General features: G+C 35.6%; 1 protein-coding gene across 24 annotated transcripts in view; it reads right to left on the bottom strand.

Annotated features, from left to right (window-relative positions):
- The window catches only part of PARD3 (par-3 family cell polarity regulator), a 438,795-nt gene that overhangs the window by 377,619 nt on the left and 42,924 nt on the right, over nucleotides 1-18,252 (bottom strand). For 22 of the 24 annotated variants that reach the window (XM_071734818.1, XM_071734834.1, XM_071734827.1 and 19 more), the window contains exon 2: nucleotides 13,485-13,586. The exons of 1 other annotated variant lie outside the window; for it this stretch is intronic. In XM_071734818.1, coding sequence (XP_071590919.1) covers nucleotides 13,485-13,586 — 102 coding nt within the window. Of the gene's footprint in view, nucleotides 1-2,832; nucleotides 3,004-13,484; nucleotides 13,587-18,252 lie in introns of those variants that run through there. One more of the 24 variants, XM_071734824.1, reaches the window with a different exon arrangement.

Below are 18,252 nucleotides of genomic sequence, written 5' to 3'. Positions count from 1 at the left end.
TTACAGCCTACATATTTCTGTAATGTGGTTTTCCATCCAGATCAACACAGACAACAATAACAGCAACCAGTGAAAGTAATTACCATCAGATTTTCTACCCCAGAACAACAGGTCTAGGGAAATCAACTGAATAAAATACATTATCTGTAGTAATAAAAACTCGGTAGGAAGATTATCTTGGAAAAGGTTGATTTTTAGATTAGATGGGATCCTAAAAATTGTTGGGCTTGAACACCTCACTGTTTTTGTTTTGTAATAAATTATCTAAGCTAACAAAACAAACAAACAAAAATTTAAAAATAAAAATAATTGAAAAAATTTTTTTTTAAAAAAAGCAAGAGAACTGCAGCAATTTAACTGAAGACACAGCCATCCATTGTCGTTCTGAAACTGTGACAAATGATTTTTCAAAATGTTCTCAGGTTCTTGTTTTACCAGTGATGGAAAAAATCTTTGTTTTATGAGAAAAAGATGAAAACGGAAATTTTACTACAAAAAAGGAAAAAAGGAAAAAAGACACCAAACTTCAAGAGAAGAAAGGTCTGTGACACACAAAGGGGAAGAAGGGGAAAGAAAGAAAGAAGGGGGAAAGAGTATCAAGCAAAAAAAAAAAAAAAAGAATTTTTAATTAAAATTTCTCCTGCTGCAGTAATTGAACTACTGCTTACTCCAAAATTGAAGCCCAGAAGAAGCCTCCATTATCACAGCAGTTACACTGAACTGAGCAGATTTATGTCTGGCTTGTTAAAAGCTGATTAGATTCTGATAAATTTCCCATAATTTTCTTCAGTATGTTCAAAGTTCAACCAAAGCAGCTATGTTTTCTGTTCAATAGTACTGCCAATGCAAAGGATAGTTTAGTCTCAATTATAATGATTTAAAGATTGAAACAAGACCAAGCTTGTCAGCAAAATTAACATTTTTTTATGGTTAACTGGAGCATTTAAAGGGGAAAAAATATATTCTTAAGGCAGAAAAACCCTTTTTGACATCTGTCCAATCTGAAGGGGGATTGGATCGAAACATGACATTATACTGAGTGCTTCGTTTCTGCTGATTCACCCCCTAACATATTGTAACCAAGTCAAAGTAGTTAAAGTTTTTTAAAGAAATTACTCCTATAATTCTGTATCCATCAGCACTGCAATTCAGACAAAAATCTGAATGTGTTTATTTTAGCAACACAGGTTTTCTGGAAGTGACACATTAAAAGATTAAACTGAAGTAGATTAATTTTTTCTTTTCCATAGAAAATAATTTAGAGGATTAAATAATGAAACCAACAAGTATACATGCTCAGGACTTCTTTAAGCATCAGTTTGAATTCAGTAATTGAGCTTATTTTCTATTAACCACTAGAGGTCACACAGTAACCATGGCAGCTATCCAAAAGATGAGAACTTCAAAGTCTAGGAAAACTCAAGTATAGGCTCATGACTGATTTGCACCAACAAATGAAATTAAAGTAATTCCAATAGTCTTTCAATTTTTCTAAAAGATTCAATTAAAAAAAAATGCTCAGTTTAGTCCCTTTTTGAAGGTCCTGATTTTTTTCAAATATTTCCTCATTTTAAACTTCTGGAACTTTGATACAAACAAATTAAAACCGAAGAAACACACTGAAGCTGGAATATCCTAGTACTCTACTAGTCAATATTTTGCCATTTAAACAATTTTAAGCTTTCAAGAACAATACAACAAGTAATAAAATCAAATATGGACACATACATCAAATTCATCATGTTTTTAAACTAATAGCAGAGCTTACACTGGGCACAACAACTTAAATTCTCTTAAATCTGAACAGACACACTGCCCTCAAAATTCAGGAGCAGATGTGGTGGTCAGGGCCTGAAAACTGCATTCACGAGAAATTCACTCATAGTGCAAATGAAAATCTAGTGTATTTTAAAGCATTTGTGGAAATACTATCTGCAAAGTATTAAAATACTGTATGTTCTACACGGCTCATTAAAAAATTGCCTGGATAGCTCCTCTAAACCCTTTAAAAAGATACCCTGTGCACAGCAATGCAGAGCAAGAGACGGCTGATAAACAGTGATTCTGTGTTCCCTTCATATTAGATTAAACTGAAGATCGTTATACAAAGACATATCATGAACTGACTCACTTGTTTTTATTCCATTTACTACAGTGCACAATACATATTCTCTTTGGAGGAATTTCATTTAATTAGATCCTAACTATGAAAGATAAAGACCTGTGTATGAACGTCTTTCACTATGGAAGTGAAGCATTGCCAAGGCATTAAGCTGCCCTCTAACCCTAAGAACTGGTCCCACCAGAACAGGTGCTGCTGCTGACTTGCATTACCTGTTCTGGAATAAGTAAAATATTTCACTCCCTAAAGCTCTCAGTCTGGTACATTTCAACATTAAAAAAAAATAATAATAAGAGTAATAACAAAGAGCAGTGAAACAGCTGTAATCTGAATAATTTCAAAAGTTTTAGTACTCATTCCAGTTTTTCAGCATGACAGACACCACAGTACCAAAAGCTCATACGGAGTGTATGACATGATAGAAGCAATTCCTTGAGACAAAAGAGAAATGATAAATATCATCTTAAAAGCAGAGAAGATGGAGACTTTTCTTGCAATGCAATTAACACCACAAGTTTAGCTACCACATAAACATTACATCAAAAAAATCCCACTGTACCTGCACACAAGCTTGAATGCGTACACATAAGTACTCACAGATTGTAAATCAGCAGAGATTGTTTTACGCTTCCTATTAAGCAGCAAGCTTTACAATCTTTCAAAAACTTAAGCAGTAAGGATGCTTTTTTGAGAAATATCAAAATACCAACCTGTTTTTTCTGGGTCTGCCTTTTCTTAGCTCCCTGGGTAGCTGACTTAAAGCTAAGAGACTTGGACTGTCTCCTAACTTTCACTGAATCTCTCCGGCGATCATATGAAAACGACGACGACTTCTTTGTAATTTTCCTCTTAGGTGTGTCTGCCATTTCATCCACCAAAGTATGGTTACCTTCAAACAAGCAGTGTCCCGAGAAAACAAGAACTCAGTACCATCAAGCTTCCACTAAGCTTACAGAGAAAAGTCTTCAACCCAATAGAAAGTAGAGCAACACGCAGGGAACAGAACCCATCTAAGAAAAATTTCAGTTCTTCCAGCAGGTTGTACAAATTCAAAAAGCCAATGGTCCTGCAATGCTGTATGTCACTGAAGAGCAGGCAGAACTTCTTGCTGTATAAACTCAAACAGGCTTCAGCAGTGATGCTAATCTGAAAAATGTAGTGACTATCCTGCTGAGCACGCTAAAGGTGAGCGGAAGGTAGTTCCCTGCACACCAACAGGGTGTGGAAGCACACCAACAGGGTGTGGGGATGAAGCAGAAGACTTTGGGTTCAAAGCATCTTCTTAACTCCTTACTTTCCAGGCTACTGCTAAGAAAGTACCTGAAAAATCAGACTGGTGAAAGCTTCCCAAAAAAAAGACAGCATTATCTTCTCTTTAGATCCAAGAACCTTTAGCATGAGGTAGCTGCCTCATTTGTTGTGATCCTATTTTAACCTAATTCCAATATTCCCTTTTCTCTCTTTGTCAGAAAGACTATTCACCGTACAAATGTATGAAGTACTTCATCTACTAAGTGAACAAGAAAATTAAGTCCAAGCCTATGTATGAATCTTGCCATCCTTCCTGGGAAACAACTATAAAGTTACAGCACTCTCTGAAGACCTCTTGGCAACAACAGATAAGAGGGTAAAGCTAATGTATTCTCATCCTAGTGACAGTGTGGGAATCTTATCAGACAGCTGAGATTGCAACTTTTGCACCAGGACTATGTTTAGGTAGGAATGTTTCCCTTGCATAAAGTATTAGTCAAGGAACACTACAAGGGTGTAGATCCCCAAGACTTGCTGCTATTGATTTCCATTAAGCAAAACAGCCAAAGCACAAACCTGTGTACATGGGAATGCACCTGCAAGCCTAACACTGTCAAGTTTAAATCTGGGTTAGAAGACAAGAGGGAAAACTATCTTTCGACAAATTAACATCACCGTACAGGGTTTTTTCCAGAAATTTTTCCTTAATTTATTCATGACGCTACTTCACATACAAAACAACTGTGAATAATTTATACTTGCAGGATTAGCCATTACTATAATTAAGCTTTAATGTGGGCCAGTCCTCTGGTGTATGAGTCTCACCACCTCTGTTAGGAAATATCTGAGAAATTGGAACAGCATTTCTTAAGACGTGCCAATATCAAGGAGTAAGAGCCTAGTATTAATGAATTCCCATAACCAACCCCTTTTCAACAATTTCTTTCGCTGTTGTAGGATGAATAATGTATCTCTAGGACAATGATATTGCTAAAATTAATGAAAAGCTATTAGAATATCATGCTCCTATTAGCCAAAATGACCTAATTCTAGATTCAGTCCAGATTTCTGTGGAGATTTACAATGTAACGAATAAGCCCTGCTTATTAGAAAGACTGCTTGGTATTACTCAGAACTACATATAAGTAGTAAATCTCTAATTATTACAGGACATAGAAAAAAAAATCCATTAAATATTCTTAGTATAAAGTATCTCTTCATTGTGATGTGGTTTATAAAATTGTAGCAGACATCACCCATAGCCACATATTGGCTTTCAGCGTTACTAATATTGGACACAGTGAGACTACCATCACTTCAACACTCAGTGGTTTTAACCAAAGTTCAGATTAAAGAGACACTTTCTCACAAACTGAGACCCTACTTAAATTACCATTACCCATGATTTACAAGCATCATGTTTTTGAAGAGTAAAAAAAAAAAAAAAAAAAAGGAGATAATTTGCCATTAAACCATGACATCTAAAGAAAAATGTCCTCTGAAATTTTTGAAGCATCTGATAAAAATCACTAGTATACTGATATATAATAAAAATTAAGGCCAATTAAACTGTGAAAGCCCTTTGCAGGCTCTTATGGTACTCTAATTGTGCTTATCTGCATAAACATAAATACTAGTAATCACGACTAACAAAGGCACAAATAAAATTTTAAAATCCACTAAATTTCCCCTTGTATTAAATACCAGATATGACCCTGATCATCTCACTTCAATAAAAAACACACTAGACCTAAAACAGGTGCAAGAAATATAACAAGAATCAGCATAAATAAAAGGATTTTTTAATGAAAGTAAATTATGAAGGAAATAAAAAAGCACATAGCTTTTAAACTTTTTTCAAAATACATAAAAAGGTCTGGATTATATTTATTATTAGTCTCCCTTAATATAAGGATCTCCAGAACACAAAAACTCAAATTTGGAAACCTTTGCTTTGCTAATAGAAAATCTTAGTTCCATTTGATGCCTTCAGATCTTTCACTGAAAAAGCCAAAGAATGATTCCTCAATGTTACCTCTATTTTAGCCACTTACAATTTGCTTCTTCCATCCCTTTTTCAAGGCTCAAAGTCCCAGTCCATTTAGAGACTGCTGGTAGAGAAGCCTTTAATCTATACCTGGAATCAATGCTGGCATTTGCTTTGTGCTTTTGCTATTTCTACAAACTCTTTTTTAATTGCTTGGTTTGTGGCAGGAGGAAGCAGAGGGCTCACCACCAGCATGTACAGCAGCAAGATCTCATCACCCATTCCTTTCTCTGCACCTTGTTTCGACACAGAGACCATTCCACAGCTCTGCAGCCACCAGCAGCCTTACTGAACTGAAAGGAAAGGTCTCAGCCCTCTCACATTCCCACACTCCCTCTTAATACTTCTGCCTTCACACCTCAACCACTTCCAGCATTGAAGTCCTTTGTTTTCCCTCCTCAGCTTGACAGATCCTTTGGTGAACTAATGAAATAGAAGAAAAATACTCAGCTATTTTTGCAAGTAGGAGTCCTCTGCCAGTGTAGAGAATAAATCTGCTAGCAAGAAGGGTCCAAAGAGTGCTGAAGCCTGCATGAGATAAGTGACAGGACAGGGGTGACAACGTGGGGGAGAGGCAGACACAAAGACAAGATGCTGGAAGCCTTCTTAGATCTTGAGGACTGGGAAAGTGTGGCTGGAAAGTTGCCAGGCAGAAAAGGACCTGGGGGTTCCAATTGACAAGGGGATGAATGTGAGCCAGCAGCATGCCCAGATGGATAAGAAAGCCAATGGCATCCTGGCTTGTATTAGAAACAGTGTGACCAGCAGAAGTAGGGAGGTGTTTGCCACCCTGTTACTCAGCACTGGTGAGGCCACAACTTGAGTATTGTGTCCAGTTTTGGGCACCTCAATATAAGAGATATATCAAGGTGCTGGAGTGAGTGTAGAGGAGGGCAACGAAGCTGGTGAAGGACCTGGAGAATAAATCTTATGAACAATTGAAGGAGCTGGGACTGTTTAGTTTGATGAAGAGGAAGCTGAGGGGCTTCCTCATAGCTCTCTATAACTACCTGAAAGGACACTGTAGAGAGGTTGGTGCTGGTCTCCTCTCACAGGTAATTATCAATAGAACAAGAGGGAATGGATTCAAGCTGCAACAGGGTAGGTTTAGACTGGATGTTAGGGAAAAAAAATTCACAGAAAGAGTGGTCAGACACTGGAATAGGCTGCCCAGGGAGGTGGTTGAGCCACCATCCCTGGATGTGTTTATGGGTCATTCAGATGTGGTGTTGGGGGTTCTGGTTTAGGGGAGAAATTTGTAGAGTAGGGATGAAGGTTGAACTCAATGATCCCAAGGGTCTTTTCCAACCTGAAAGATTCTATGATCTTATTATTATGTCACACAGTGCTCTTACTGGAAATGTAACCCAATGCTTCCAGAGATCTATTGCAAAATCAAAAACATCTTCCCAAATGTAATAGCTATCACAATATCACCAAATGATATCGTCCACTCTCTCTGCATCACAGGATGCTTCTGCAGCTCTTCACAATAAGCATTTACTTACTGTTGATGCTTAGTTTCATGCACAGTAATGCAATTTGTCAGTCCAGTTCTCAAATCCCCCTTCCTTATTTTCAGAACAATTCCAAATGCACTGAACAAGTCGTGCTCTATTTTCCATTTCCCAAGACCCTTCCTCTTAACCCATGGCAAGTTTGCGAGGTGTTTGACTCTCCTAGCCCAGTCACTGATGCTCAGGTCTGTCTTTCTGCTGAGACTACAGAAAGGTTTGGGAAGCATGACTTTCTTTACAACGGTTCCCAATTTCTTTGTCATGGTCTTCATTTTTCCTCGTATTCATGTGTGATTCTTCCATTTCTCAGAGAACAGTTTCTACCAAATCATTCAATTTTCAGAAGCCAGATTTACTTGCAGCTCTTTTTTCATATCTTCACGGAAACTAATTAACAAATTTTCCAAAGTCACTCCTTTCTTACCTGGGAATTCTTAGTGCATTGATACAACTACTTTAGTAATACAGGAAAGGAACTGTGATATTACAGTTTATCCTGAGTATTAACAGAAAATCATGAATGGAAATGCCTTCACAGAGCTAGAAAAAATAAATTATGATGAGATTAATAACTCAAGGAACTGGAAGAGGCTAAAAACTAAAAGCTACAGATGGGGAGACAATACTTAGTTACACATAATATCTCTTAGTGACTAGAAAATCCAAGTATCAATATGAATATATTCATTCCATTCTTTGGCAGAAGATATTATTTCTATTTGCAGTATGGTGTTTCCAAGTATGTCTTCATTAAATAGAAGATGGGAATAAACACTAAGTAAAAACGTTGATTTTAAACATTAAATCCATCAGCAAGACAGACCTAAAAATCATGTGCCATCCCAATAATAGTGAACCGTGTTAATGGAAGAAAGCCTGGTTAAAACAAACACTGTTTTTACCAATATGTCAAAAATTTCAGACAATATCAAATTGTCAATCTGTAAAAATGTATTTAAAATATAAATCACTGCAGAATACTAGATGACATCAAGAGGTTATTGTTAAACTGACGTTTCTGAAGTTTTTTAACAGAAAGTAGTCATGAAATTGTTATACAAAGGGTTTCATTCCTAGTATCAATACTTTCCCAAGCTCTGTGGCTCGAGCAGTTATTTTAAGCTGTTACAAGAAAAGAATGCCTTATGCTCAAAATGTGTTTTGCCAAGTCACTTATGAGTAACAACAAATTGTATCAAGGTCATCCTGTTTTCCTGGGATACAGGGAAGGCAGCTACAGAACATGAAGAGAGAACCTGCACACAGTAGCAGAGATAATCACAGCAGTAGCGGAAATTTAATTTGACAGAAAAGTTTTGAGGAAAAAGGAAGAAGGGAATACAAATGCCCCTTCCTTTTTTTCAGAACTTGCAAATACTAAGAACCATATTTTTGCATGTTTAGATTTTGCTTTCAGATTTGATGGTCCTGATGTAGACATTCCTTCATTCACTCCAGAGTTTTAATCTGCTAATGGCAGAAACACACTTGAGAATTACAACAAAAAGTTGTTCTTCTCTTTCATAGTTTTAGGGTTAAATTCTTAAGTTGCAGAGTCAAAGAGAGTTTAAATGTAAAATCAGCTCTAAGTTTGCTTAAATGAGGCAGAAAGACACCCAAATTTAGAATAAACAACACTACATGGAGTATTCTGATTATGTGCTGATGGGAATCTAAAGATACCACAAGTTTATCTCTGCAATTTTCATCAAGTTCAAAAGGTCTTTAGCATTTTAGAAAGAATGAACAGAGTTACCAGAATCTCATTCTTTGTACCAGCATCATGTTATCACTGGTCTACCCAAAATTTACCATAGAACTGGGATTTTGCCTAACTGTCCATAAAAATAAGAGTGACAAAACAAAAATCAATAGCAGTGAGATACTGTAATCACAGCTCTCCAGTCCCTAGCTGGCCTTTAACCTTAACATCATCACACAATTGCTCAAAATAAACTTATTTTTATGTTGATTTCAAGTCAACATGTTATAAACAAAATGCAGTCATTCTTTCCAAGCCACATTTTGTGTATCCCATGTTCCTCTAACTCAACAGTGCTTTCCAAGAGGAAGTAAACAAAACAACAGTGTCATTTAGAATTGACCATATGTTTGACACAAACACCAGAAGTTCATTTCCTGTCTACTACTCTGGGAAAAGCTCCTAGTATGCCTTCATATTATGTGAAGAAGCAGCTGAAAGACCTGCAGAAAACATGAAACTTCACTCCAGACAATACAAAACCATATTCATCTGCTTTTTATTTCTATACTCAGTGAGCATAAATATGAAGAGCTGACCAAATATTTGAAAATGGTTAAGTCAAGCAAAGTAAAACCATTCTTTAGTTAATACCCAGGCTGTAACTCTAAGCATACACCAAAATATAGTTATTTTTTCAGAACTAGAGTGTTTAATTAACAGTGATGAATGAAATTACAAGAATCCAATGCTTTTATGTATTGCTAAACCCAAGCTACCAAGAATCTCATACATTTGGACAAATGAATTTATGAATAATTGTCATTAGGTTCATACCCTACTTAGTTTCTAGCTAGTATTATTTGCCCCATAATCAGTAGTTTTTCTCTGAGGGAAAAAAAAGCCTCTAATTTTTTAGAAATGTGGCTACTTCAAACATAGACATTTTCATCTCCAAAGCTTTTCAGGGAGCAACAGTCCAAGCCTTACTATGCTTGGGAAAACTGCCTAAAATTAAATTGCACATTTAATTTTTTTTTTTAATTTTTTTTTTAAGTTGTGCAAAATACAAGTGGCTATTTCAACTGGGAAAAGAATTCAGCTAAGAACAAGTTACCTTCATTTACATACTTTTAAAACAGGAGATTACACAACAATTTCCTGAATATTTTTTCATGGATAAACAGGGATATATGAGGTTCCTGAAAAAGTACTTTCATGTTACACCCAAAGTATGAGAATCACTGAAGTGCCTATGTGCTTCAGCCTGCCAGGAGAAACCACAGCTAAGGATGGCTTGGGGTTTTATTTGTTCAGTTGGTTGGGGTTTTTTGCCTGCTAGGAACTGAACTGAGGTCATCTAGTATGTTATCATCAAGCTGGAAACTTGTCAAGTTGACATATGTTTTTTGAGAGCCTGAAATGAGGGCTATTTTTACAAGTAACCAAAATCTAAACGAATCTATTTGTTAACTTTAAAATACTGTTCTAATCATTAAATAGACAAGAAATCTATATTTTTAAAATAACAAAAACAGGTTATGCAATTGACTAAAAGCAATTTAAAAGGAGTTATTTCTCCTTTATTTCTGGACAAGAGATATTAGCTTTTCATCTGCTCAAGCTTTTCAAGGAGTTTCCTCAAAAAGTATCAAACATACTCATCCTTAGGACTGGAATGGATGCCACTAGTTGAAAACACATTTTTGTTTCATGTAGCCAAATATTTTCTCAAAAACAACCAATGACAAAACAATTCATTTGTATTCATGTGGGCAGAGAGAAATAGATACAAAAAACATTCACATCATTCTACTGAAAACTGCCTTTCCACAACAAAACCTGGATAAAATTTGAACTTAATCAATCAATAAAAAAGTTTTTCATGAAAAAAAGTTATCCAGATGATTATTTAATTTCTATTTTAATACTGTTACTACCATTAACTGCACTGACCAAGTTTTCATTAGCAACATTATGTATACTGATATTATGTAATACATGAATGTCAAAGTTGCATGACAGATATGTTAAAATCCATTGTGCACTTTCTCAATGAAATACAATAGAGGACTTCAGAAAAGCTGTTTCAAAAAGGAACAAACTGATTAACAAAATCAGATTTCCATAGTTTGTTTCATGTTTTTCTTCTTTATTTTGAGGTGGAACAACACTGAACATCACAAATTGTTCCAGAGAGCAACTGGTTAACCCTCAATTCATCCATTCTGTTTTAGTGACAAGAGAATACCAAAAATATAGAGAGTGAAGGACCATACCATTCAGAATACCTGGTAAGGTTCTTTGTATTTGTTATAAGATAGAACATTTTCTCCATGGAAACAGTGAAATAGGAGTAAATATATCCCTTACATTACTTAAAACATTTATTTTACTAATTCAGTTGATTATACAGAGCAATGACTTCATCAAGAGAACAAGCTGGTCATTATCTGCTTCAAATTCAGTATTGTGCTTATATGACATTGTACAAATAATTATGGCATAAAAGCAGCCTTTAAAAGAGAAAAATTACATTTTTCACAGTAGGAATAGTACTTGCATCTAAAGAACCATGAAAAGCACAGATTTTCAAAAGTACAGATGATAGGTAGGGAGTAGCACAGCAAACTACTCTTCAAGAATGTAAAGAACATTTTTGTGTAAATAAATGAGTAGATACTGTGTTCAGCTTTGAAATATCCTAGATATTTTTCACCCAATTAAAAAAGAAAATAGATATAGGTTAATGTTAAATTTTGAACTTAACTAATTCTACCTTAGTAATAATTTAATTGGCAGAATCAAGGTTCAGGTTGGAAGGGACCTTAAAGACCACATATTTCCAACTACCCCTGCCAAGGCCAGGGACACTTTCTACCAGACCAGGTTGCTCAAAGCCCCATCTAACCTGGTGTTGAACACTTCCAGGGAGGAGGCATTATCTTTCTAGACATCATCTGTCCAAATTTTTTTTACAGGATGTATTTAAGTGTGTGTGTATATATATATATATATAAAATATCACTAACTGGAGATATATTCAGAACCTTGCACTAATGAGACCTATATCTGGTTCTGCTAACACAGAACTAGTTGATACACTTGCTACGGAAGAAGCATCAAATGCAAAGTTAACAATCCAAAACTAAAGGGAACCAGGAAAGTCAGATGTAAAATACAAGACAGGAAACTGAAAAACAGTGAGTAATGAGTGAAATGCTTGAAAAGAATCCAACATGAAGGTCAAGTGAGAATGATTAATTCAAGTATATAAAGCACTGGAGCACAGTACGTGTTTACATTGCACCTTCCTAGTCAATGCTACAAGGTCCTTTAAAAAGAAAATTTAACTGTTAAATGCTATCAGTAGATGTGCCAGATTCAGAGAATCAGAGGATATGAGCCTGGCAAACACAGAAATAAATACTAGTAATTACTGGGTATCTTGTCTATCTGTACACAAAAACAATATTGTAATAATGACTTTGACTGTTTCAGTTGCAGTCAGAGTTTTTCATCTATTAGTCACACACATAAAAACACCCACAGAGTTTCACTGTGAGGAATTACCCCACTTGAAGGCGGCAAGCCAAGGTAACAGCCAAAGAATGACATCTTGAAGTCACCAGAATTCAGCATTCTTCTGAAGAGAGGAGCATGTGAGAAGCTAAGTGCACTATTCAAGTAAGTTTCAATGTGTGTGTATATATATAGTTACAACTTGCACCAGCCTCCTTGAGGCTTGTAAGCAAAAGCTAAACTCATCATGCAGCTGAGCACTTCAATATGAGATAACTAACTGGAGGTTTTAATTAGCTTTTCATGAAATCTTAGACGGGCACTATTTTTGTGGAAGAAATTCCTGAAAACTCAGCACTGTTACGCTATACAGTTTGAGTAATCCCAACATCTCAGACAGCGAGGAGTCTCTATGTCCCAAGACTCCTCACAAATTTTCTTTATAAAGTCCCAGTTGAAATAACCATGTCAATTAAATTTTTTCACAAGAAATAAATGCAGGCAAATTATTTCTTTCTGAAAAATTAGCCTAAGAGTCATCATCTGGCCAGCTTTCAATAAGCCCTTGGTGTGCCTGTTGCTTCCAACAGAGGCAACTGAAGATCCTGATGTGAAGGGAGCAGGGTTTCAGAAACACATTTCCAGACTGCAGTCTGTATCAGGCTCAGGCTCTCTCAAGAGCTTCAGCAAACACAGGCAGCATTGCAGAGAAGAGAGGCATATTTGCATCCAACTTTACAGTTTTCCACAGTGTTTATTTTACCCTTCTTGAACATGTAATTCAAAGATTCAAGTATCTATAAACTCAAGCTTTCAATAACAAAATACCTCTTAGCTGACCAGTATCTAAATTCTCTATAAAAAGAAGAGAGAGTAAAAACGTAAAAAAGACTCAAGACCCAGCAGTGCATAATTATTTTCTCAAGTTATGTGTAATCAGTAATTCCTTCCAAAAATATTTTTTAAAAACAATCCACCAACCCTTCACAGTTTAAAAACAGCAGGCATTTTTCATATTCAGCTGGTAACATGAAGCTAAAATACTTAACTTACAGATTCCTTTTTCTTATTATTATTGTTCCACTGTAGAATTTTGGTGTTTTTTTGTTTTTTTTTTTTACTTGAACTTTTAAGGAACCAAAATGGGAAGAAAACCCACAACTTGAATAAAAGATTTCCTGTGCTTTTTGAAAAATGTAACAGTAACAGACTTCTCTCATCTGTCAAGCAAGCTACATCACAAAAACCAAAACCTTTTATTGACTCCCACTTTTGGAGTTCAGCAGTGCATGCTGAACTACTCTCATAGCTATTTGTACTTACACGGTCTTTGTCATCAGCTACATCACAAAGAATGTCATCAAGATCTAGGATCCCACCATCCCCATGCTCCAGTCGATGTACTTGTATCCAGTAGTTTGGATCCTGCATAAAAACAGAGGAGAATAATATCAGATATCACATACTAACAGAAAAAGCTTATTCCACTGTATAGCTAACATTGCAGTCCCACAAATGGTAGACTTAAAACATGTGTTTAGGTCATATTCCTGTAAATAAATGTAAATTGAGATGCATAGCCAAAGTTCTTTTTTTTAATCACCCTAGATTAGATACATACTCTTCCCATTTATATCAGCTCTACATGAGTCACAGTCCTACAATGACACACGGGGGAACAGCATCCCCAGCATTACTGAATATATGCACTACATAAAAAGAAAAACAAATTGTCCTCAAAATAAAGTATTGCAGACAGTGGTCAACAGGCTCAAAATGTTGCAGAACTGCTATAGAGTGGGTTTTTGGTTTTTTTTTTTACAGGGCAGCTATAAAGGGTAGAAACCAGTATTTAAGCGCTACCTGTGCTTTGGTAGAGCTGGCAGATGGGATATCCAAATCTTACACGAAACACACTTTCCACATTTTAATTAAAAGAGGGTACATAGACACACACAGAGTCACATATATATTTGTTTATATATGCAAATATGTGTGTCTGTGGTTTTGTGTGTATATACGTGTCTGCCAGTAGCTGGGAAGACTGGCTTTATAATCTTCATTGCTACTTTTGATACAAGAGGAAACCATAACTGAGAGAATAATGTGACATCCATAATGTGGCACCCATAAAGTGTCTTCTCCATATGCTGTCTAGTACCCAATGTGCCATTCTTAAAAGATGTGTTTACTAAAACAGGAAAGCTGTACAATAAACATACAACCTGAACATGAAACATAATCTTTTCTTGCTTCTCAAATACTCGCCCATAACAGTGCCAATGCCCTGGGCTGTTGTAATGTGTCTGGTAGTAAGAGAGCTTACTTGCTTTTCACTGAGCAGGCACAACTGCAGAAAGTGACTAATTTGAGGACCTGCGAACTTGCAGCATCTTGCAAAATGCCTGACTTCCTAAAAATAGCAACTAGCAGCCGAGTCATTGCAGATATGTGTGATTTAAAAAGGCCAAAAAACCCACACCCAAACAAACTCTAGAAGAAACCCCCCAAAAAACACACACACAAAAAATCTTAAAACATGGAACAAGACAAGAAATGAGGCCACCAGGATTCCTCTAAAACTAAATGGTTTTAAAGATTCAAAAGGACATGATGCATGAAAGAACATCAAGGGAAATACATTTTGGTTTTAATATCCTAGAACTCTGTTTATTTGCACATGATATAAACACACAGGTTAAAGATTTTAGAGAAATCTGATAACCAAGAAACCTACTTCATTGTTTGCATAAGTACCTCCACCTTAAATACTGTGTAAATCAGTATCATCAGATGGTCAGATTTCAGAATTATATTTTACAGTCATTAGGCTAGTCACTTCAGAAATTAAATTAATATTTTCTGCTCTAATTTCTCTATTAAAGAATAATATTAAATATCATACCCTTGCATTTCTTCTAAGTGAGTATTTAATATATAATGAATTTTCCTAGTTTACGACTTTTCCTCAAACTACACTTACTGTTGTAGCACATTATAGGACATAATTCATCATCCCTTTTTTAGTAGTTAAAAATAAAAAATCAGGCAAAATTAAAAATAGTACTGTTTTATTTTTATTGTTCTGCATACAGAGATGCACAGATAACTACATATTATGGAGATTTACTCCATAAAAAGGTACATAATGCAAATACTACTATAAACTTTTTGTTACATTTGAATACATTACTAGCACTTATAGACAGGGCTGGAAAAAGACTCCTATGTAAACCAGAAATCCTTCATAGCTCCTCAATAAATAAGTTCTAAAGGGAAGTCTGATGAAGAGGTAAATTCTGGTCTCAGACCGAAAGGAAAGAAGATGCCCCATCCTCCTGCCAATTACAAAAATCTCCTCTGTCTCTTGTATCTACTCTAGAGAGTGAAACAGTTGGGAAGACCCAGGCTTTGAAGACACAACAAATTATGAGCTAGGAAGCACCTTGCACTCCTAAATGACCTGATTCACGTTTCCTTTGCTAATTGTCAGAACTGTCAGAATTGGCAGACTTCAATGCATATGGAATAACAAGTCCAGGTGCTAAGAGAATCTGATCCCTCATTTGTGACACACTTCATCATTTTTGTTTGCATTGTTTAATCTTCTTACTGAAGAATGGAAACAATTAAAAAAACGTAACTGCAGTACTGACTCAGTGACCTGAGTACATCCATCAACACAAACAGCATCCAAACTGAAACTACAACCTCTATATTCCAAAATCTTTATTGTTTTCTTTCCCACCACAAGTATTTTCCACTTCCAAGGTAAATGTAAGAAAATATGCAGTAGTAGAAACACCCACTTCTAAAGCACTATTGTGCTATTTCAGTATGTACAATCTACATTAAAAATAGCTTTGATATATAAGCTGCATCACTTTTGCTAATTAGTTCCTTCAAGAGTTTCTTGATATTGCATAAGAAGTTTAAGATAGACTTCATTTTTCCTGCATCACCCATTTGTTGTGCCATAGCCTGAATTGCTCTGGTCGCTTTTCCTGTCAGACAAGGTCCTGATACAAAACAATACATGAGCAAGATCAGACAAGAAATATATAAAACTAGTTTGGCAAGAATTTACTCTGGCAGCATTTGGTAAGTAAATATTAAATAACAATGAAACTTTTCATTAAAGCCCTCTCCAAACTTCACAGAGCAATCCTTCTCTTGAGGCCTTTTTGCTCTATTAAGGGCACTGCCTAAATGAAGGATTTGGTGCAGAAGGCTTGGGAGGGAAGAGAAATCCAGGGAGAAAGGGAGTATTCACATTTTGCACAGATTAGTTACACCATACTGAAAAAGAAAAAAAAATCATTTAAGATAGTGATTTTGATTTTTCTATGTTAATTTATGGTTCCAAATTTTAAGAACTAATTCTACATAGCAAAAAAAAAAAAAAAAAAAAAAAATTGAAAACCCAAACTGCATCAATGTTCACATTTAAATGCCTATTCTGTGTTCTGTCTACAGTGAACATATGTTGTATGAGAATTAGCTTGTATGTATTGCTTGCTAATACAAAAGAAATTGTACCAAACTTAATAGTGATTTGAATTCAAGTACTACTTCATTGACATTACAAGGGTATGTGTATTCACAGTGTGCTGAAGCTGTATTTCTCCATTGCAGCCAATGAGCAGATACTGATAACTCCCTATGCAATAGAAGTCATGGTCTTGAAACATTTTCTGAAGCAGTCAAAAATAGTGTTTTGGCTTAGACCAGTAACTGAGTCATAAAGTGGAAATTGGCAATTACCAGAGTTTACTGCAGCTTGTTCAAAGTGGGATAAGCTGGCCAAATCACTTTCAAGATACCCCGAACATGTTTAGGGCCACCTTCTCCTGGTGGCAGAACAGGGCCTTCAGGGGAAACCTCACAACTAACCTACAAGCTAACCCACAGATGGTCTGCTCCAGGTATGTGAAACAGGGTGCTCATATGAGTGAAAAGGAAAATGTCTTCCAGTTATAAAACCAGAAAAGTGCAAAACTATGAAGCCTACATAAGTAGGTTTCTGTAAAGATGAGAAAAATACTGTACAAAATTTTTAACATTACTTAGAAGCTTTTCAAGAAACCTGTTTCAGAGTTGTGATTTAAAATAAAAAAACATCTCAGAGTTTGATGCTTTGCTGTAGTTTCAAATTTGAATTTGCATATTACAATTAGATTTTCACATTTTGCCAACAGAACAAAGTCACATTTTTGTTCTCTCACTGCTATGATTGTGTAAAAGGGTGCTGCACTCTTCAAACCTGCAATGCATTTAGAGATAGAAAAATGCTTTGATAGAAAACTCATTGGTTAATACTGCTCCACCAATGTGTAAATTAGCAACGTGCAATTATTTTGTAAAAGCTGTATAGATGCCTTTGTCGCTAGTTCATGCAGACGAACGAGCAAGTTCACTTCATTGAATACAAGAAGTAATGCTAAACCTGATTTATAAGATCTTCATTTAAATATTGCATCATTCAGCTCAAGTCTAAGCAAGTCAGATCTCCTGTTTCCTGTGTACACCCATTTAACTCTTCCACTTGACTATGATTATACTTATAATCTAAACTCATGAGCACTACATTTTCTGCTCCAAAGTCCTCTCTAATGGAAGGTAAATATTTGCTAAGTGAACACCAGCACTGAGAGCAGAAGCAAGAGCACATTACAAAGGCAGTAAGAATGCAGCCATTCACATTGTTTATTCCATACAACAACTTTTAAAAAGCACAAAAGGAAAACTTGAGAAAACACTTCACTTCAGTAACATCATTCAGTATTCTGTAACTAGTTTCATGATCCCACATAATCAAAACAAGAACGATATGTGGAAAACAATAGCTAGAATTAGGAATGAAAACTGCAAAGTGTTCTTATTAAATGGCATAGGAATATTTCTTATACTTGAGTTCCACATACAAGCCTTGATTTTCTAAATATATCCTTACTGAAAATGCACAGAAACATTTAACATAAAAAGTCACAATAAATAAGCTTATTCAAAATATTTTGTTCATGTTGCACAAGAAGAGAGTACCGCAACCTTCTTAGAGTAACCATCTATTCAAAATAGAGCAGAAAATCAG

The sequence above is a fragment of the Heliangelus exortis genome, chromosome 2, assembly GCF_036169615.1.
Source record: "Heliangelus exortis chromosome 2, bHelExo1.hap1, whole genome shotgun sequence".
NCBI classification, from domain to species: Eukaryota; Metazoa; Chordata; class Aves; order Apodiformes; family Trochilidae; genus Heliangelus; species Heliangelus exortis.
This window is presented reverse-complemented; position numbering and strand designations above follow the sequence as displayed.